A 23403-nucleotide genomic window follows, 5' to 3' on the forward strand; every position below is an offset into this window, starting at 1 on the left:
AGTGTCGTAGATAAGATAAATAAAAAAATAACACAAATTCCAAAATTGTTACAATAATAATCTTGATTAAGACACATTCCCACGGGCAATCTATTCTCCTACGAGTATAACCAATAAAATAATACTGAAGTCAAAATTTCTCACCGTTCCAAATGCTCCAATACCTGCAGATATACTGGGTGTTCAGTTCAAAATGTGTCATGGCTCGCTGTATGCCGTCATGTGGCTAGCCGATGAGCCTAGAGAATTCAATCTTCCTACACTTCCGCAAAGGCGTATTACCTAAATGCGAGAGAAGTTGCCTAGCAAGTACGGCGTTCATTCTGAAGATTACTTACCGATACGTACGGTAACGCCAGTAGTGGCAAGAATGTGAACTGTTTGGAAATACGTACTGTCGGGATATGGGGAGAGGGTTAAGACGATTACTTACGTATTTGTTGACATTAACTTCGACGGTCAACATGGACACGGAGCATTTGATTTGTGTTGTGGAATGTTGTCGTGCGCAACCGATGATAACAAATACCCTGCATACGACTTGCCGGCGCAAAACACAGTTCGAAAGAGGTTATGGTAGCACACAGACCGTACAGACCGCCATCTGTTGCTACGACGTTCAAGTTATACCGTACACGTTCTCAAGTTCAGATTGAAGAACGCCTTAAATAATAGGCAACTTCTCTGACATATAAGCTGAAACTCGCTTCAAATCGGTGACCCAACAACAGTGACGTCATGACACACTTTGAAATGAACACCCAGTATTATAAGTCAATAAGAAAAAGTCTGCGTTTAAGATAGGCATAGGTTATTGACATTACATCGAAGTCTAATTTCATTTTGTCATCTATGGACAGAATATATTACATAGAGTACAGAATAATGAAAAGAAACTATGTTCGACTGATGTTAAATATGAGATAAGCACAAAATATATTTGATTCAATGTCTGTTTTAAAAAATAACCGGCCGTTCGATTATTGAGGAAAATAACTGGTTATCAGGTTAAACTGGCAAGCATATATAACCGGTAATTAACCGGTTAACCCTATAAAAATAACCGGTTATTTTTGCCCATCCCTAGTAGCTACCACATAAGGGATGGAGAAGCAGACAGAAGAGCAACAGGTCAAGATCGCCGAAGATATTAAAAGCCTACACATCGAGGGAGACGAACGAGTCTCCTCGACTCCACCTGCATGCGAAATGACAAAGTTCCTTTCAATGTGCATGCTTGCACCTTCCTCCATTTCTTCTTCGTCCTGTCCTGTGATCAATTTGATCATATTCTCCTCCCCTCGCGTATATAGTACCTAAGAGGTTACGTCCATTTTCGGTTTTTCCTCTTCAAAATTTTCTAGAGCTCCGTAAGTGGAGCAGCGCAACCCGGAATGAGACAAGTGGCCAACAGGCTTAGAGCTCTCATATTTAGTTTCTTTCAGTCCCGAACCCTTTGTGAGGACGCGTTTTTCGTGCCTTTTAAATTTTTTCTCCTACTTCTCCTCTTTCAATTCAATTCAATTCACATGGGACGCAGCAGTCCTAGCAAGAGAAGAGGTCCGAGTCCTTGTACCGGTACTGTGCTAGTGGCACGCAAGTAAACTTGCCCCAACGTCTTCCTCCGACGAGTTTAGCGCTGTGACCTGAGGTATTCTTGCCATCGGTGCGGGGGAGGGTTGCAAGTAGATTCTTTTGTTGCTACAGTCAAGCCGAGCCGGGCGGAGTGGGAAGTATTAATCGTCCAAAAATATGCAATCTTCAGATTGTAGTAGTGTGTGACTGTGTGCACGTGTTAGGTACTCTATATACGAGTGAAATGTTTTCAGTATGATTGTACTTCCTTCCAGACTGCCGCTGTCACTGTTCCCTCCCACTCCCAGTACCGCGCTAGGCTAGTCGGAACCGCATTCCTCTCAGCACTAAACTCCTCAGAGGATGACAGTGCCGAAGGCAATATGCGAGAGCCACAGCTCATATTTCGAAGGCTTTAATTTGGAAAAATGTCGAAATTTGCGTGGAGTTGGAGGAGATATACGTTCGTGGTCCATTTCTTTCAGGGAACAACTTGATATTTGTCTTAGCGCTTTTATGAAACCACAGAAAATGAATTAAAATGCTTTAAAGTAGGTTTCTTTTACAGACCCAGAAACAAAATTCAGGTGGCCCAAATTTTGTTTCTGGGTCTGGTACGTAATATGTTTTCAACCATACTTACTTACTGGATTTTAAGGAACCCGGAGGTTCATTGCCGCCCTCACATAAGCCCGCCATTGGACCCTACCCTGAGCAAGATTAATCCAGTCTCTATCATCATATCCCACCTCCCTCAAATACATTTTAATATTATCTTCCCATTTACGTCTCAGGCTCCCCAAAGGTCTTTTTCCCTCCGGCCTCCCAACTAACACTCTATATGCATTTCTGGATTCGTCCATACGTGCTACATGCCCTGCCCATCTCATACGTCTGGATTTAATGTTCCAAATTATGTTAGATGAAGAATACAATGTGTGCAGTTCTGTGTTGTGTAACTTTCTCCATTCTCCTGTAGCTTCATCCCTCTTAGCCCCAAATATTTTCCTAAGCACGTTATTCTCAAACATCCTTAATCTATGTTGCTCTCTCAAAGTGAGAGTCCTTATTTTGAGGTTTCGTAACAAGCTGTTTTTTACGGTGATGGGTTGTTAGCCCTTCGCCCAACCCCCAAGCTGGAGGACCACCCCTAATCGGCTGTCCGCGACTGCTTATTCAATATATTCACAGCTACCCTCCATATCTGGAGGGCATCTCCTCGATCCGCAACCTGAGGACGCGCCATGCCGTGGTGATAGGGACCCACAATACATGGTTACCAATACCCAATATGTTTTCACAGGTCAAAATTAAAAATTTAAATTATGGTTTATTTAACGACGCTCGCAACTGCCGAGATTGTATCAGCGTCGCTGGTGTGCCGGAATTTTGTCCCGCAGGATTTCTTTTACATGCCAGTAAATGTACATTTAAGCACACTTAAATACCATCGACATGAGCCAGGATCGAACCCGCAACCTCGAGCACAGAAGGCCAGTGCTATACCAACTGCGCTACCGAGGCCGACTTCACAGGTCGAAACGGGAGAAACCACTATTACAGAAAACATGTATCACGAGGATATTTTAATTAACAGCAACAATTGTGAGGATGACATTATCAACATAGAATACTAAAACGGTGGTACCAAATAGTAAAGGTAAAGTCATCCCCATTAGCGTGTGCATTGCAGGCGCCATGTTCGGTTCGAGTTTGTCGAGTATGGCGAAGTCCGATGTTCGCTCTGCAGGAGGCCTGTCGTGTTTTTTCCACCTCGTTATAAAATTATTCACTGTCCTCCATTCCTATCTTTTCATGTTTTAACTGCTTAAGGACTTTAACACAGATTTTACGATTATTTGTCATATGAAGTACAGCAAGACGAAGTTCGTCATGTCTTGGTTGCTTCTCTCATGTTCGAACATTGCAGGATACTAATCCCCATAACAGGCTATGGAGGCCCACAGAATGGCGGGAAGATTAAGGCTCCCATCTGTACAGACAATCGACAATCGGCACTAATGGTAGTAGGGATGTCAAGCCTACGTATCCGCCCCCTTTACTTCTAGTACTCATTTGTTACCCTAAATAAACCCTAGAGTCGCAGTATGGCTGAAAGGATTAGATCAATGGAGAAAATTTGTGATCCCAATGGGAACCTTAATGTCTTTTAACATGACTGCCATAATGATGATGATGATGATTATGATGATAAAATAATAATAATAATAATAATAATAATAATAATAATAATAATAATAATAATAATAATAATAATTAACCATTAGGGAAAACACGGGAATTTTACTGGAAGCAAGTAAAGCGATACGTTTGGAAGTAAATCCCGAAAAGACAAAGTATATTATTATGTCTCGTGACGAGAATATTGTACGAAATGGAAATATAAAAATTGGAAATTTATCTTTTGAAGAGGTGGAGAAGTTCAAATATCTGGGAGCAACAGTAACAAATATAAATGATACTCAGGAGGAAATTAAACACAGAATAAATATGGGAAATGCGTGTTATTATTCGGTTGAGAAACTTTTATCATCCAGTCTGCTGTCAAAAAATTTGAAAGTTAGAATTTATAAAACAGTTATATTACCGGTTGTTCTTTATGGTTGTGAAACTTGGACTCTCACTTTGAGAAAGGAACATAGGTTAAGGGTGTTTGAGAATAAGGTGCTTAGGAAAATATTTGGGGCTAAGAGGGATGAAGTTACCAGGAGAATGGAGAAAGTTACACAACACAGAGCTGCACACATTGTATTCTTCACTTGACATAATTAGGAACATTAAATCCAGACGTTTGAGATGGGCAGGGCATGTAGCACGTATGGGCGAATCCAGAAATGCATATAGAGTGTTAGTTGGGAGGCCGGAGGGAAAAAGACCTTTAGGGAGATCGAGACGTAGGTGGGAGGATAATATTAAAATGGATTTGAGGGAGGTGGGATATGATGATAGAGAATGGATTAATCTTGCTCAGGATAGGGACCAATGGTGGGCTTATGTGAGGGCGGCAATGAACCTCCGGGTTCCTTAAAAGTCAGTAAGTAAGTATGGTGGTGGTTTTGGTGCTGGTGGTGGTGATAAAGTGATGACAATGGTAAATAGAAAAGAACAGAACTTAAGATATATTTGATCAGTTGAAATCACTTCAACTGCAATGAAAAGGACAGAGTTCATTGAAAAGCCTTGATACCATACTCATCATACTCATTGTCTCCTCATAAAAGGGTGGTAAAAGGGTGGTGGTGGTGGTGGTGGTGGTGGTGACAATAATTTTATTATGATGGTAGTAACAGTGGTAAACGATAAAGGCTGCTCATAATATGCTACTTCTGTATTCACTAGCAGGAGTTACATTAGAAGATTAAATAAATTCATTAATAAATTTATTAAACACCAACAGTAAAATGAATCGCGTAACATATATAGGCAAGATGTCTCCACAATGTTACCCAGTCAAGCTTTTCACTACTATCCTAAAAGACGTCATATCCAGTACTCATGTCTCTACTACGTTATAACATTACATTTTCTAAATTTATAATCATTTTGTTTTTTTACATATTTTAATACTAGAATAACATAAAACGTTGTATGTAACAAGTGTATAATCTTCATTTTAAACACTAGTAAAAATTGGCATGCTCACTTATGTTCACACGCTAAACATTCACACGTACCATAATTACCAGATTATACACTAGTTACATAAATTACTATTATTGCTGCTTAGATAATATATAAATTATCGAAAAATTAAATTATAGTTTATTTAACGATGCTCGCAACTGCAGAGGTTATATCAGCATCGCCGGTGTGCCGGAATTTTGTCCCACAGGAGTTCTTTTATATGCCAGTAAATCTACTGACATGAGCCTGACGCATTTAAACACACTTAAATGCCATCTACCTCGGCCGGGATCAAACCCGCAACCTCGAGCATAGAAGGCCAGCGCTATACCAACTACGCTACCGAGGGCGACTATTATCGAAATGTCATAATCATATATCATAACATATCAGAAGTTCAGTTTGTGACGATGGCTAGAAAAGGGAACAGAATAGAGATTGAAAGATACAAGCGATGCCAAGAATTTTCTATCTGGTGTTATCTTCATGAGATACCTCTAAACCATATTTCCACAAATTCGTAAGAATAATGCCTGTAAAACTGTAATTACACTTTTATGAAATATACTCCAGGAAGACAAGAGTGAAGGCATATGAAAGTTGCTGCAATAGCTTCCTGCCTTGATGACAAGTATAACATTTTTCAAAGTTTCTATATCATTTTGTTCCAGGACATCAAGATGATCGCACGTGGACTGAGTATTTTGCTGCTCATCACAATCCCCACCCACATCATCGCTTATAAGTCAGGGGCCCCTGAAACTGTATGTGACTCCATGATCCCAGACCATCACTCCACACCCAAAACTACACCATCGCCTTACACCATCTCTGTCAGCAAGAACAGCATCAAGGCTGGTGAATCTGTGCAAGTTACACTGGCTGGAGCAAAAAACACTCAATTCAAAGGGTACTTCATTCAAGCCCGTGTCGGTAACACCCCTATTGGGAAATTTGACAAGGGAGCAGAAATAAATTTGGTCAACTGTGGAGGTGGCGTTGCGGTAAGAAAAAAAATATTTAACTTTTTTTCTTTACATTTTCAATCTTCTGAGAATTCATTATGGTCATAAGAATAGTTAGACCCTAATATTATGCCTAATATAGCATTGAAGAGGGAAATTAAGTTTTAGTGTATCCTGATTACAGAAAAGTAAAGTAAATAGTCTGCGAGTCTTATACATCTTAAATTAATCAAGAAGTACGCCAAGACTGCTACTTATGTCTCTTATTAGCCTATTCATAATATACTGAATACCTTAATATGTTGTTGTTTTCTAATGCCAGGCGTTTGACAAAGTCATTTGACCTCTTGCACTCCAATATTTTTCAAAGATATTATCATGACCAGCTGCAAAAGGTTATCTGTTGGATACAGGGGGGAGAGCCATTAATCCTTCCCATTGAAGGCTTTAAGGAACCAACCTGGACAAATACCCAATGTCCCATCCCTACCTTCCCGTGGTGCAGCTGTTAGTAAGCATAATTTTACGAGCTGAACTAAAGGGAGGGGCTACTCATCCATTAACATTGGTAAGCTTGATGAGTTAATGACTGAATTTGGTACAATTTTCCTCTATTCAATACCTAATTCCCTCTTTACCCTTTCCTAGCCAGTCCTCTGACTGAACTCTTACTTTCTTCGATCCCGACGGCATTAGCGCATTCGAGGCCTAGGGGTTCATTTCCCTTTCCTTCCTACCCTTCCTACTTTTCTGTTCCTAGTGCTGACCTGCTATGGCACTAAAATCGTCCTCCAGTGGCTTAAGGAGGGAAAGCTGGTGATCAACAAGATCTCCCAGCTAGGTCCAATGGAACCGTCGACCAACAGCAGGTGTGGTCCTCCAGACATTCTGGGGGTTGTGTGTGAATGAAGTAGCCACCAAAACGTTAAAATATGGTGTTCACTTAAATCGGCAACAACTTGCCATTTAACCGCTCCAATATGAATACCTTAATATGAGAATGGAAATAAAGACCCCATGGTAGCATTTATTTCAAGAGACACTTAGACTTGGATACATGATAACTTGCAGATGACTTAATTTTCTTCTTGCAAACTCAAAAAATGCTCTGCAATATTCTGTTTATAAACTCCTAGCCAAACAGTACGACATGAAAATATGAACAATTAAAACAAAAGTTACGGCTTTCAAAGCAACAACACCCATGCATAACAAAATCTGGTTTACAATAAGCATTTTGGCACATTTCATATTTATCGTGATAATGAAAATCTATCATCTCTACTTATGTTACATCTAGACATCGGATTTATATGCAAATGCATATTTAGTTCAATTGTTTTTATTTGTGATAAGGAATTAACTTTTGTAATATGTTTCATGTTCTCCTGTTTTTGTATGTGAAGTGTTATAGTGCATATAATTGCATATTTCCTATGTTGCCGCATATTTCATCATTTTTGCATCCATCAAGCATATAATAATGTATTTTTTAATTTTAAAATTAATATTTAAACACATTAGTGACAAGATAATAAAGTTCTTACTATGGAGACTCCATAAGAAGTCTCTCCTGGTACTACTGACAAAATCACGTGATGTTACCGGGGAATAACATTCCTATTTACAGTTGAAAATAGGAGTGTTTGCAAGACCCATCCAGAGTTAATGCTTACAAAGAAAAATTTAGAGACCTCCCATTACTCCTAGAGCCAATACTTAGCTGCTGGGTTACGTGGATTGAAGCTGCTCTCTCTATTCAGATAATTTCAATGCAGTTAAAGAATTCGTTGCTACTCTAAATCCAACTGAAGCTTTGTCAATTCAACATTCACAGAATATTTTAATAGTGAATATTTGCAGAGGGACTTGGCTGTAATCAAGGCACATTTCAAAGTTATAGATGAAGCCACAAAAAAAAAAAAAAAAAAAAAAAAAAAAAAAAAACTCGAAAAATGTGGTTTGTCTTTACATGAATCTTTAGCAATCTTCAAGAAGGTTCACAGTAAACTTCAGAGTGCTCCTTTAAAATATGCAGGTAAATTGTGCACTGCTTTAGGGAGAAATTCTGACATTAAAGTTTTATGTTGTGTGGATAAATATCTTCAAGGTGAAAATGTTGTGCTTACAGAAGAAATTTCGCCAGAGCTAGTAAGTGCTTTCGAATTTTCTCAATAACATCTGTAGACGTAGAAAGGGCCTTCTCAGCATACAAACTTGTATTAAGTGATAAAGGTCATAAACTTACCTGTGAGCATTTGGAGAAAATAATCGTAGCGTACTGCAAATCAAATTATAACAATCAGAATGATGTCTAAGAAAGTATGTACATTGTAAGCACCAAAATGCATAAGCCTAGAATTAAAATTTTAGTGCATGTTTAGTGCATATTTTTTAATAGTACATTATGCAACGAGCCTATAATAATAGTAATTAAGAAGCGAGTATGGATGTTTAAGAAACGAGCGCAAGCGAGTTTCATAATTTTCATACCAGCGTCTTAATTACCATTATAGGCAAGTTTCATACGACTTTTTATGCTCGACCATATTTCTAACTTGAAAATATTCAGATGTATACATTTTATTTGTATCTGACAAGATCGGAAGTGACCTTGTTCTAGGTCGTGAATTGTGAGATGTGCGCAGACGCGAAAGTATTGATTTTTTCCGAGGAACAATAATGTCATTGACCTTGATGTAATCCCGTTAAACTTGGTATAACGTTGATTATTGAATTCGATATTGAAAAATGAGATGACAAATTGAATGTATTTGAATATTATTTACAATTAACGCTAATTATTATAGTAACAGAACATAACCTTCTGCGACAGTATTGGATTTCCAGCCTCCGTGACTTTTCGCTAATTCTCTTTCGATTACATATCCGAGAATAATCGATACTTGCGGTTTTATAATGGTACAAAGCTGACTTGTCATTGGCTGAACACCTGTAAGCTGAGTTGTCATTGGCTGAAAACACCTGTACTTTAATGAGTAGGTGTACTTTAATAACATGCATTAAAGGACTGCTACCAGGTGTATAATTACTACATTTCGGCATGGTCGAACATAAATAATTATAGAGCACATTTTAAAGATTTTGACAGCATAAATGCATGCATATGTCAGATATTTTTAGCGCATATAAATCCCATGTCTAGTTATATACAATAAACTGAACAATGTGAGTGAGTCCATTCCTATGTGCAGAGGAATTTATTCTAATCCATGGAAGGGAGGAGGGGGAATCTTACTCTGAGCTGGAAGAAATTAGGTAATTTCCTGCTTGACAGGCATTGGTACTTCCTCAGAATAGCAAGAGTACTTAGATATCATTGCTTTTTTTCATCAAATGCATATGATTATTTGATTAAAATTGATTTTAAACCCAATCTATAAATGAAAGTATGAGGTTTACCATAGGGCATACTATACTCTTGCATAGTTCTTTATAGGCCTATAGACTATTTTAATGTAGTTACCAGTACTGAAATAGGTCAATGTAGAATATCCACCGCCCACTGAACGAATATTGGTTAAACGAGCGTTGAGCGACTTCCGCCGATTTTGGAATAGACACCGACGCACTTAGGTTAGGTTAATTTAGGCTTTTATTATCCCGTCAAGATGTTTAGGATTAGTGTAAAACTGGCCTATGTCTCCTATAGTGGACGGGACATAAGTAACATTCACCCTGAAATAACTTAGTTGTGATGAGTTTAGTGGAGGCCACCGGCATAGCTCAGTCGGCTAAGGAGTTGCGTTCGGGCGCGGGTTCGATTCCCACTTGGGCAGATTACCTGGTTGGGTTTTCCCAACCATAAGGCAAATGTCAGGTAATCTATGTACTGCACTTCTACCCCCTCTGTATGGGCTTGTATCATGCTAGTTACATCTCGCCTGTAACTTAAAGTGAGCTCGCCGTAAGGGACCTACTGTATGTTATTGCCCTGGACCTCTAGTGCGGGAAGATGGCAGTCTGGCCGAGGCTTGCTACATAATTACCGAAATGAGATTCATACAGTAAGTTACGTTTTCATTGTCACTAAAATCATAATTTCGAATTATTTGTTCATTTAATGAACTCAGTTCCTTCAAGCAAGCATAAAGGCATTTCTAAACATCCAACTTTGTCTTACTTAATGTCGTGAAAATGATACCGAACTGATGTTCAATCGAATACCAGCTACCATCAAATAGGCTCTATAAGAAATAAACCAATTATTTAATTCAATATAAGATAACTCACCATTAATTTTGTCACTTTGCACGATCGTCTCCCAATTTTGAGGTTAACACAATACGAATATGAAAACATGGATAACTAATTATTAACCGCACAAATACAGACCGTTAATTGATTGACTATTGCTTTTTGCCAATTTAAAAAGTTCTAAAATGGCCCTCTGTCCGCTTCCGCTATTCTTTTTTATTTATTTATTTTTTTTTTTTTCGAAAGTGGAACGAACCAACAGCACAAAGTTACCTGTTATAAACAGTTGAATTATGAAAAAGGATGTATTTTTTTTTTTTGCCAAAGTTGTTCAAATAAAAAATTATTGCTCCATTTTAAAACACAAAATAATGTTATATATTATAATTAATACCTACCCCAGATCACACATATAACAGCTTGTTCAACCTTACAGCACAGTCTACTATATACAGTCCCGAAGCTTGAGTTTTGAGGGTGCTAGAAACAATAGACTGTGCAGGTACTACTTTGCATTGCCTGTAATGAGGCGATATTAGCGATCCTAGTGGTGAGCAACTACCTGTTTGCATATTTTCTACGTATTGAATGTACTAGACTGTGCTTATAGGCTTTGATGGCAACTTTTATCAATTGCACTATGCTGTCGTCTAGCTGCTACATGAGTTAAGCAGTCACATAACTGTCATTCGAATTACATCTTGTAAAATGCATGGATCCATTTTGTGACCTGGTACTTAAATAAATGTACATTTCTGAGGGGGGGGGGGGATATTCGAATTGCATGGAGCAACTGTACTTCCATCTAGCGGTTGTTCTCTTTCACATGTTACCGATTTTAACATGGGAATGGCCAAACATGTAATCAGAGATAGAACAGTATTTTTTTTTTTTAATGATTTAACGACACTCGCAACTGCAAAGGTTATATCAGCATCCCTGGTATGTCGGACTTTCGTCCCACATTAGTTTTTACATGCTAGTAAATCTACTGACATGAGCCTGTAGCATTTAAACACACTTAAATGCCATTGACCAGGACTGGGATCGAATCCGCAACCTCGAGCATAGAAGGCCAGTGCTATACCGGCTACGCTACCCAGGCAGAGAGCATAGTCCTTGTGAAGTGCTTAGGCTGACATTCACACATTCTTAAAATACAAATTAATATGTATGGGTTACTGGCCCGTGTGAAAATGATTCTCAGAGGTGTGTGTTGTTTTTTTTTTTTTTTTTTTTTTTTTTTAATGAAGTTAGAAATGTATTTTAATCCTTCCTTTCTTTCTTTCTCAAGTCTAACTTCTTCCTTACACTACAGATCTACAATCCAATGCTGTGCAGGGGAGGATATCACCTAATTCCGTACCTTTTGACTAATACTTGGTAGGCACAGAGCTAAGAAAGCACAGGAGAGCAGATGACAAGGAACAAACATCTAGTCCTATGGACGGAAAATAAATCTCTCTTTTAATCCTTTGCTTGACTGAAATGATATAGTTCTACAATACTACATCATTTGAACCCAATAACTTGCTAATTGACCCGAGCATAAGTCAGGAGTAAGAGACTGGTCTTCTGAATGGAGTCTGCAGTTTGCACTGAGCTGATTAACTGGATGTTTTTTCCGAGGTTTTCCCAAAATGTAAGGGGAATGTTAAGAAGATCATAACGAATCCCAGTGATGGTGGAGTCGTATTTGTGGTGGGCAAAGCCAAAGTTCCTGGAGGTTTCTCTCAGTGTCCTTTCAACCTTGCAGTTGATATCATTAAATAACCATTTAAAATTAATATTGCTAGCTTCAGAAAGTGCAAACAATATAATAAATACACATTTAAATTTTGTTTGTAAAATTGGAGTTTTCTACATAATAGTAAGCTGATCTTTAGCAGCAATGTTTTATATTTGATGGGTAATGTTATAACAGAAGTATACAAAAGCTTATTTTCATATTTACTGGCCCTATTCCATGCCAGTTGGCTTCAAAATTCTCTTTCTTGCTTGCCCCCCCCCCACCCTCTGTAACTATATTACGATTATGAAAATCAAGCTTTCAGGTATAACTCCCTGTAAAGTTAATTTGAATAATTTCGAGGGAAAAATTGTTCTGGAGCCGGATATCGAACCCAGGACCTTTGGTTAAACATACCAACGCTCTCCTAACTGAGCTACCCGGGAACTCTACTCGACACCGATCCAATTTTTCCTCTATACCCACAGACCTCAGTGGGCTGACAACCGTCAAGCAACCAACATTGAGTGCACACTAACTCTGTGTGACTTAAATTGTGTTTTTCTGTTGCGTACAGTGACGTGTATCATGCAAATCAAGCTTTCAGGTATAACTTCCTGTAAAGTTAATTTGAATAATTTCGAGGGAAAAATTGTTCCGGGGCCGGGTATCGAACCCAGGACCTTTGGTTAAATGTACCAATGCTCTCACAACTGAGCTACCCTGGAACTTTACCCGATATTACGATTAATTCTTAAAACTTAGTTTCACTGGAAGTTTCACACATACGGTAACTTTGTGATGGAATTGAAAGGAAATTCTTCATTTCGGCAGACAAATTTTGAACATTATCCCTTTGAATGAATTCGAAAAGCATATGGTGGCCATTTTAATGTCCACAACTCTGTCTAATGGATCATCTAGGGCTATTAGTCTATTGCACTAATTCAGGCACTAAACATATTTGATTTACATTGAATTTGTCCCACAATGTAGCATCATGTTCTAAAACACTGGTCATCAGCACCCTCGCTGAAATTTGCAATGGGTACGCAGTGCCGTCCCCTGTGCACCATCGTGCAACAGGGAGAGATAAAGAGCTTACCCGCTAGCAGCTACGAGAGCACTATAGTGCACTGCGTTTTCCGCGGGTAAGAGAGACTAGCCCCAGCGTGCTCTGTGCTGACAACCCCTGGTATAAAGCATCATGTCTAGAACTCACATTAAGGAAGCAAGCTGGTATGAGTCCTTCTGGGGAAGAATTTTCTCATGGAATTTCGCCAGTGTGTGGGACTGGTGCCCACCGAGCATTGTAGTGAATTTGGGAAGCTATGATAGGTAGCAAAATCCGGTTATGAAAATCAGTTATAACAGCTAGAGAAATCATTCTAATCACATGATACTTCCATTCTGGTTAGATGAACTCTGCTGAAGCATGTAGACATGAGACAAGCAGCTGACTGGTCAGACCTGGCCCTTCATGAGCTGTCATGCCACAAAGTATTTTCCTTTGTACTTCGAAATTGTTGAATAATTCTATATAATTATGTAAATGTATTCTCTTTTACCTAGCTTTTATAAAAATTCGGTTGGTACATTTATTAATAAAGGAAAGGTGTGCAGTTCAAGACACATTCTTTTATGAAAAGTGCATTAATTTGAAATTTTGGAACCCCTGTTTAATCTATCAAATTCAATCCGTATTTCATATACTGCGGGATTTCAGTACGAATTTTCCGTCATTGAATAACTGCTCGATTATCAACGTCTAATAGTCAGAATATATTAGGGTTTATTTCATCTTGAGGAATTATGTAGGAGTCAAATTCTACTTTTGCAAAATCATTGCTAATACAGCAAAAATTATTCCAAGGTTTCCGAATGCTTCCTTTTTGCCTCTTTAATGGCAAGTGTTTTCTAAACTTTGTTTCTTTATTTCTAGACTGCTGCTACCCACACTGACAACAACGACAAGGGAAAGATCACTTTAACTTGGACAGCTCCTGATGGTCTATCAGAAAGTGTTAAGTTCCGGTAAGTCTTGTTTTTATATTATTGCACAATCACTTAATATCTATAAGTTTATGAATTATTATTTTAAAGATATATTTCAACATTAATGAATTTCTTGACATAGATAACCAGAACTTTCAAATGTACTGACTGCAATGAAAGAAACATTGGTGAAGCATAAATTTGGCTTCATTACTTCATAGCACATATGGAATCACTGAAATAACGTGTCAAAGACTTGGGAGAATATAGTATGTATAATATGTGATTTAACTTTTAGATCAAAATAAATTAGGAAACTCTTTCTTCTTTTACCTATATTACTCCTGCTCCAAGTTCCCCATCTCCTCCCATTTTTTGGGAAATAACATTTTGAGTTACTGTACTATTTTACTAGGGATGCAATATATGATTTTGTGACTTACAACTTTACTAACTCAATATAATTACAGACTTATACCTATTTGAATTTTAGTGTATATGTAAGGACAATTTTTTTTAAGTCTATGAACACTGTCCCTAGATTGCATGAGAAAAGTCAAATGATCTACAATATTTCGTAGATCTGTATATAGAAAATACTGTAACGTAGCTTATCTGTGAGGATTTCTGTTCCATCTTTTCTCCATTGCTGAAAAATATACTGGGAAAGGAAAATTTTTCAATGGTTGAATGCACCTTCGTTAATAAATAAAGAATGAATCTCACTTTTTGAGATCATTACGAAAGACTAGCATCTAAATTTTCCTATAATTTCCGCCTCAAAGTTCAGCTGACTAGTCACTTAGGCTAATCACCTGTAACTAAGGTTACCAGATGTCCGTATTTAACAGGAGAAGTCCATATTTTGAAGATATGTCCTGCTATCTTTATTAATTTTTTTAATTTGTCATGTCCGTATTTTTATGACATCAATTTTTCCTTGATCTGTTTAATTCTGTCACTTTCATAGAAAAATAGCGCGTAACGCACTTCTGGAAATGGCAATTGCAAAATTAATCTGATTGGAGCACTTGTGAATACTCATTTTGCAATAGAATCTTTTCTGCACTTGTATTACAACTATACTATTATCCTATTGTGTCCTGGTTTTTTTCTCCTATGAGTATCTGGTAACCCTAGCTGTAATGATTCCAATGAACAGAATATCATCTCTTTCCCCTCCTCACCTGATGAGGACAGATCCAATCTTCAAACTGGCATGCATTTTCAATCATGAGAGTCCAAACCGAACTTTCTACTAATAATGTTTACATCAAATCAAGGTCAATATAACCTATTATGTAGAATACTGTTCTCCAACCAGGAGATAAACCGTGAAAGGAATGTGCTTACTATTGCGTCATCTATTGGAGCGAAGTAGATAGATAATATTAGAGTTATAACGTCAGTTTAAAAAATATGCGCTCTACTGCATATGTTATTTCCTGTATGGAGGGAGATTAACAGTGATCTAATTTTGTAACTAGGGTAGTATAAAAATGTGTATATCAGTGTTATGGTTTGTGCTTTGAGAGATAGCCCATGGAGATACGAGTACCCACGTGTGTGATCTTATGACATCAACATTCATTCACAGCATCACCCCACTTCGTCTCATTCCCTGGAGACTTTCTCGTGGTTGGAGTACAGTATATACATTGCTATGAATATAGATATGCACAATTAGCTGTAACATTTGAAACTACAAGCATCATATAAACCATGCACCTAGATTCACTGTAGAAAACCAACAATATGCACTTATAATCACATGTGCCTAACATTAAAATGGAAGAATGGAGAAGAAGAAAGAAGACTTCAAGAAACAGTTAAAGGAAAGGATGTTAATATAATAGTAACTTTTTCTCACATGAAAAATGTTGCATGATACCATATTGAAAAAGAAAAAAACACTTCCATACACATATTGAAACATAAAAACATCGCTATTTTCTACTGCACTAAAGCAATGGAAAACAGCCAAAAAGAAAATTTTGCTAAACAGTTTACATTAAATGCATCATTTTAAAATAAATACAAAATGCAATATTGCCATACTGAAAATAAAAGTTGACACTAACACAAATATGCACAAGACATCTGGATGTCAACTTTCGTATCAGATATGCATTGAATTCAGGTAGTAAACCAGCAAGGTACACCTTCAAATTACAAATCTCTGTCTGCCAATCGAAGTAAAGGAGAAAGAATTAAGACTGCAAGACAATGTACAAGTATAATGAAGAAAATGTACTGTGATGACACTCCATTATGTGAGAAATGTTGCATGATACTGCACTTAAGTAGAAAAAGTATCCACTAAATGTAGTCAGATTGTTACATAATCACATCATTATTGTTGAAGTATTTTGAATAGCATTATATTATTACTATCTGTAGATATACTTCACATTCCAAGTTACATCTTTTTGAATTATGTACTTCATAGCGGATTCACACAGCACAGAAATTAATGTTACATGGTGGAAGGCTGCAAAATGTGTACTTCGTTGTGATCTCCAAAATAAGCACGAACACCTGGAAGTATGGGCACATACAAACACAATAAAATGTCCTCTGAAGACGTAGCCCTTGAAGTGATAAGCAGTTATTCTAATAATACATTTTGAAATATGTATCTCCTTGCAGATGTACAGCGAGTAATAGAAATAGAATGAAATTTCGGTAAGTCAATTTATAATTTAAATTCTCTTAGAGTAATTTTGTTTGTACTTAATTACTTTTACTCTGTGGCTCTAGAACTTATCAACAGTCTTGGCCTCCATGACAGTTTTGGTCCATGACTTTCTGCTACCTAATCATCTTCCTTCATCCTCTCACCCTGAGTTCCCGGAGATCCTCTTCTATGTCATCCAACCATCTTGTACTAGGACATGCTCGAAGTCTTCGTCCACTTGAGTATTCTTCAAGATTTTTTGACACTTCTACTTTTATCTATGCATGTCTAACCATTGAAATCTTCCTCCTTTAATTACAGATCAGATCGGGTTTCTGATAAAGGCAATAGCTCCTGATTACTCCTTACCCTCCAGGAGACTTCATAGATTCGTCTCAAAATGTTCCTTTCTCAAACATTAGGAATTTGAAAATTTTTGCTTAAGGACACAGGTGTTAGACAGCTACTGTGTGTGCTTGTAAATTAGAATATTTTAAACTTTCTATTTTTTATACTAATCATATGTACTGAAGATATTTGGATGAAACTTTACCACTACATAAAGCAATTTAAGAATCATTCAATTCATATAGTAAGCATTATTTTTTTTTTCATAGGTTTATTTATGAAAAACTTTCATTGATTTTTGACTCCAAAAATAATCAGAAAGCAGCAGCAATGAGATTTTATAAACAGAAGGGAAAAAGCAGGTTAAAATCTAAAAATCCGAACTCTAGTGAGGAATCATAAAGCACCTGATACTGAAGACAACAGTGAAAAACCCGAAACAGTAACTAATAAATAAAACCAAAAGTGAAAATGGATATCTTCTTAGTGTGCATATGCCTTAATGAATGAATGAATTAATTAATGTATGAATGATGATATTAAAACATAGCATCATTATTATTATTATAACAAAAAATAATATGAAATATGGCTGCAGGGAAAATGAAGAAGCCTAACAGCAACACATTTTATACTTGAGTAAAAGATGAAGTAGATTATGTTGACGAATGGATTGATTTTTATAATATAGCTTTTATATAAAAGTTCATTGCTGGACATTGTGGGTTTCAATCCTGACTTTGAAATCTAATACTTTTTATTTTTCATAACAAATGCGAGAAACTTTGTGAAAAACGTTTGATCTGATAGGCTAAGATCTTCACAAGAATCCATGTTGTTCATTGTATTTTTTCTTGTTCTTATTCTTCTATTTGTAATTATTCTATCCTCCTCCTCCCTCTTCCAATATCAGTTCTACTAGAATGTCTTCACTTTTCCCTTGTCACTCAATGTTCAACTTCTATTTGTGTTTTTAGACCCACAAAAGGAGCGAATCACAATATACATCTAAGCTACCAAATACAAAAAGGATTTTATGAAAGTATACATAATGCATTATTATTATTATTATTATTATTATTATTATTATTATTATTATTACTACTACTACTACTATCCCTAAGACTTGACTTTTGCCTTGCCTACTTTTAACTATTGTAGATGGTATATGAAATAAATGGAAAGTGGAAAGCACTTGTGTAATGATAGAAGGAAACAGCAGTACCCCGAGAAAATCCCTCTGCAACATCTGCTTTGCCCACATGGATGGAAGACCAAAGCACTAGCATTAAGCCACAGATGCAGTAGCTAGATTTATTGTCTTTTGTGTTAAATACTTATTAATCACATAATATTCCAACACTGTTTATGTGCATATGAGTATTCTTAAGTTTATCTATTAAAAAAAAAAACTAGGGGTCACCACATCTTCATGATAATATCTGGATACAGCATTGACTGGAGACAGCTTCTGACAACTGTGACAAAATAAAGAAAACTTTCATGCATGGGTTTCATAGATTCAACTGATCCAATGACAGGTTAATTAAGATGTAATTAAATATTCTACTCCTAAACTTCCTGCCAGGTACAAGCTGGTCAATCTGCATATTAAACAATTACTGGTACTAACATAAATTTAATCAGTTATGTGAATTTGTTTCAGTGTTACTTTTGTCCAGACTGGAGCCGATTACTGGGTTGGTCAAGAATCTGAGCCCATCACTGTAAAATAAAGTAAGTACTGTATTATGAAATGAGGTTAACTTCTTATCGATGCACTGTTAGCTCAAAGCCTAGTGTCAAATTTCTTGCTGGAAATTCTAGTTCCAATACAAGCAAATCCAAGTGAAATACATGGTAGAAAGTTGGTATTGGAGCAGCAAGTCTCTGTTGCTCCTATTTTGCTCTTATTCCACTATGTGTATTTTTAATTAACATTCTCTGCATTGATTGGTTCAAGAATGTACGAAAATGGATGTCTTCATATGTGAATTTGTACAGACTTGAAGTCCAGGAAGAAAATAAACTAAAATTATGGAAACATTAATTAGACATCACTGGTGTACAGCACATCACGACAGTGCATGATTGTAATTCTGACAAAATAACTTCGATAGCACACTTGGTGTTTCCTCTTGTAAGTCGACCTTCATATTACTGGTTCCTATCATAATTATGCTTATACTAATACCACAGTCTAGTATATACAGTCGCGAAGCTCAATACGTAGTAAATATGCAAACATTAGATAGTTGCTCACCACTAGGGTCGCTAATATCGCCTCATTACAGGCAATGCAAAATAGTACTGTCACAGTCTATTGTTTCTAGCACCCTCAAAACTCAAGCTTCGTGACTGTATATAGTAGACTGTGCTAATACATACTTATACGTCGTCGTGAGTTGATAAGCAAGTTTCTGACTTACAGAGTTTTTCCGAGGTGGTGTTACAAACTTTTAGGGATGATGGGGAAGGGTACATGTACCAATTTCAGATAAGGAACCCTGGTCCGGAAATGACAGAGTCGAAAGTTACAAGCAAAAATAGTTGTGTGGAAATTAAATAATTTTATTCCTCTGTACACCTTATTTATGTATGTTTATCTGTACATCTTACACATACTGTATTCATCTGACGTTGTTTATGTTGTCTACTTACAGTATTCCATTCAGTGCACTGTCTGAGGGATGGGGACAGGAAACTAACTAAAGCAATGCAGATAGCATAATGTGTAACGGACATGGTCGGTCCTGATATGCATGTCTGTAGACAGCAGTGTATGTGTACAAGTTGCAGTGTCCAGTCAATCAGTCCTAGTGAAATGGAGGATCACGAGAGCGGAATAAGCAGACCTGAATATGGATGAGCCAATGGGAACAGTAGACAAGCTCACAGATTGTATTGGGCAAAGTACCCACGTAGGAGACATCCGGCCCATATCATTTTTCCACGACTGTTCCAAAGGTTAAGGGAAGGAGAGCACGTGTTGCCAAATTACAATTCCATTTCCACACAACTATTTTGCTTATAACTTTCAACTCAGTCATTTCCAGACCATGGTTCCTTATCTCAAATTGATACATGTGCCCTTCGCCATCATCCCTGAAAGTTTGTAACACACCTCGGAAACACCCTGTATAAAGCCCAGCTAAAAATTTACTTTCTTCAAACACAGTATTACATTTCTGTAAATAAAAATTACCTTACATTTTCTTGTTTCAGGATATAGTCATCGAGACTTCAAGAGAAAAACTGAATTCGAAAAAAAAATAGAGTCCAACAATACATCAAATATAACACATACATCCATTTTATATCAGTCTTTGATGCACAGAATAGATGCAATAAAGCTTTTATGTACCAATATTTTAAATTTTTTTTCATCTCCTTACCAAAGATCTAGATTTAATGCACAATGTCAGTAAGATTATTCCTGCACACCAATGAAGAAATACATTTTGAAGTGCTTTCCGAACATCTCAGTATCCTACAAAACTAAGTCTTACCCAAGAGTAATGCAACTAGAGTGTGATGCTGATGTCACTCTCTAGTTCAAGGGCCAAAAATTATGACAGTCCTATTTCCCTGCCTTACATATGCCTCAACAGAGTAATATATACTACAAAGTCTTTTTAAACAAATATTAGCAGTGAAATAAATTTAATATAGAATGTGAAATTGATAGTGCGTCAGAAGGGCATTTCTCTTGCCATAATTTACAGAATGACTGAAGGGGATCATCTAAACCTCCTACCACACAGTTCTTTCCAAGTCTAAAGACAGTTTGTGTCAGTTTCTAGTGGTATTGGTGCTGCCTTTGCACCTGTATTGCAGTTTAAAATCTAGTCGAATTTTTATGTGGAGAAAAGCCTAAATGCAGCTTCAAACAGGTGAGGAAGTAAAATCACTGTTCCTGTGCAGTACATACAATGAAACTTCGGTTACTATCCTTTTTTAATTACCACCATTTGTGACAAAAAAAAATTAATCTAATCTTCAAAGTAAACGTGATTAGATCCTATGACCTTGAGCCACCTTTCAGTGAGTTTTGTTATTCTGTGACAGTACCAGTTTCTGGTTTTTGATGTGCAGAAATTGGTGATACCCATTTCAATGGCTTTCAAGTTTCGGAAATTTCTTCCATGCAGGAAGTGGACAATGGATCGAAATAGATGGTAATCTGAAGGTGCAAGTTCAGGGTTATGTGCTAGGTATGGTAGCAGCACAGTTTAGTATATACAGTTGCGAAGCTCAATACCTACTAAATATGCAAACATAGACAGTTGAAATATGCATCCACAGAGTTGCTAGCCACCAGGATCGCTACTATCGCCTCATCACAGACTCTTTCCCTAGCAGACGATAAAATATATTGTACTTTTGATATAGTGTTCTTTTGAAAAATTAACACCTTCCTTCCACTATTGAAATACGAAATACATAAGGTTTATATATTATTTTCATAAAGTATATATTATATTTTATAAACTCACCTTCCTGGATCTTTCGGAAGGATAACTCTGACCTCTTTTTCTTAGAATTTATAGTGCAACAAACGTCTCCTTTGTCCCATATTATTACTCAAATTATTGTATTTTAGCCATTTACAGTTATTACAATCGATAACGAACATTTCACAGTTTACACAACTTTTCACAACAATGCAAAATATGGCACAGTCAATGCCTTTTCGATCTAGACTAGGCCGTAATAGCCTATATGTTCGGGTTTTCTATTTCAGTGTATGGAGCTCAGTGAATTATTATATTATAACTTTATTGCGTATCATAGCTAGTTTTATTTAGTGTAATGTGTCCATAAGTTCCCTTTACTTCTTGTTGCATAATATGTTGCAGAAATAATTACAAAACTGTGTTATTTTAATGTGAAGAGAATTTCACATGTTAACATCACTACCGTCTGTATCTTTAAACTGCCTGCTCTATGCTAACCTTTCCGCGTAGCCAGTCACATCATAGATGGCAGCACCGAACACCGCAAGTCAACTATGTATATCTGTACGTTCCACATAAGTATTATGTGTTTTAGCCCTTAATTAGATCATATTGAAGTGTATAAACTTTACGTAGATGTAAAATCTTACCTGGTAAATATAATAAAGATTCCTGAAGACCAAGAAACCCAGTTTATAACTTCAGAATCTTTCTGGACGAAGGTTTTGAATGGCAAACGGAACGGGACACTTTTTGCGTTCTTCTATTTCCTTTGTTAGCTAGCAAAGGTCTAACAAATTTCAGTACCAGTAACTCACTGATTATCTGTTGGTGATTTTGCTCCCCACACATCAGCAATGTGCACTGCGTTAATGGCAAAGTGACGTAAGTAGAAATAGTTTGCACTAAGCAGCTGGACTTTTTACAATAAGGCACAGCAGCTTCAACAAATTCCTGCAGGTGTTTGATTAAACCTACAAAGCACGGTTTAGGATACTTAAGTCCTCCTCTGTCCTGGTGACGAATTATGTCCATTAATGGTGTCGATACCTTAGGCATGGAAATATTGCTGATGCACATGTCGCAATTCACTCTTTCTTCTATCACGCGCACTAAATATCCACATACCAGAGCTTGTGAAACTGTTTGTAAATTGATATCTATCCTACAATCAGGAAGTCGAAGTTTGTCTAGAATACACAATACATGATCAGGAAGAACTTGGTCGGAACAATGATTTACGTCCCCATTGACAGAACTGTTGCCTTCTGAGTTGATGGCTGTCCCACAATAATCATATATATTGTTGGCGACATTTGCAGATTTCGAAGGTGTCATGAGCCCAGATTTGACAATTCTCTTGATTGCAAATGCTGCCGTACGTGCGTCAGTCATGTCATTGCTTCCACCACCCATTCTGACAGCACTAAATAAAGCTTCCACAGGATCGCTAGAGAATCTTCGAGTGAGGACATAAAAAAAACCGTTGTCAAGAAGGTGGACTACACACTGAACCGTGGAATTAGCCGTAAACAATAGAGCTTCAGCCGTTTCCTTTGTTAGTCCTTGCAGACTGGCTCGTTTAGATTCAATTTGAATTTTCTCTATATAGTGACAGAAATCTTCTTTCAACCATTGTAGTCTTTCTTCATTTGCTGCATAGAAATGCATAGAATCAGGATTGTTTTGCCGTAGATGTTGAGTTTTATCACTTACATCATGCACTGTAAAAAATTTATACATGCATTTCATGAAATTTATTGTCTGCAAAATTCAAATTAGTGACAAATCGAG

General features: G+C 37.0%; 2 protein-coding genes across 6 annotated transcripts in view; one reads left to right on the top strand and one right to left on the bottom strand.

Moving 5' to 3' along the window:
* LOC138694479 (protein lifeguard 4-like) overlaps positions 1-10596 on the bottom strand; it is a 492919-nt gene extending 482323 nt beyond the window's left edge. The window contains exon 1 of the mRNA XM_069818248.1: positions 10440-10596. The gene's annotated coding sequence lies outside the window, so the exon portion shown is untranslated. The remainder of the gene's footprint in view (positions 1-10439) is intronic.
* LOC138694489 (putative defense protein Hdd11) overlaps positions 1-20521 on the top strand; it is an 81531-nt gene extending 61010 nt beyond the window's left edge. For 4 of the 5 annotated variants that reach the window (XM_069818272.1, XM_069818259.1, XM_069818278.1 and 1 more), the window contains exons 2-5: positions 5892-6224; positions 14075-14166; positions 18819-18889; positions 20378-20521. In XM_069818272.1, the coding sequence (XP_069674373.1) occupies positions 5892-6224; positions 14075-14166; positions 18819-18888 (495 nt within the window). In that variant the 3' untranslated portion in view covers position 18889; positions 20378-20521. Of the gene's footprint in view, positions 1-5891; positions 6225-14074; positions 14167-18818; positions 18890-19115; positions 19293-20377 lie in introns of all 5 variants that reach the window. The other variant, XR_011330957.1, reaches the window with a different exon arrangement.
* Positions 20522-23403: the final 2882 nt, after the last annotated feature.

Source organism: Periplaneta americana, chromosome 1, assembly GCF_040183065.1.
Source record: "Periplaneta americana isolate PAMFEO1 chromosome 1, P.americana_PAMFEO1_priV1, whole genome shotgun sequence".
NCBI classification, from domain to species: domain Eukaryota; kingdom Metazoa; phylum Arthropoda; class Insecta; order Blattodea; family Blattidae; genus Periplaneta; species Periplaneta americana.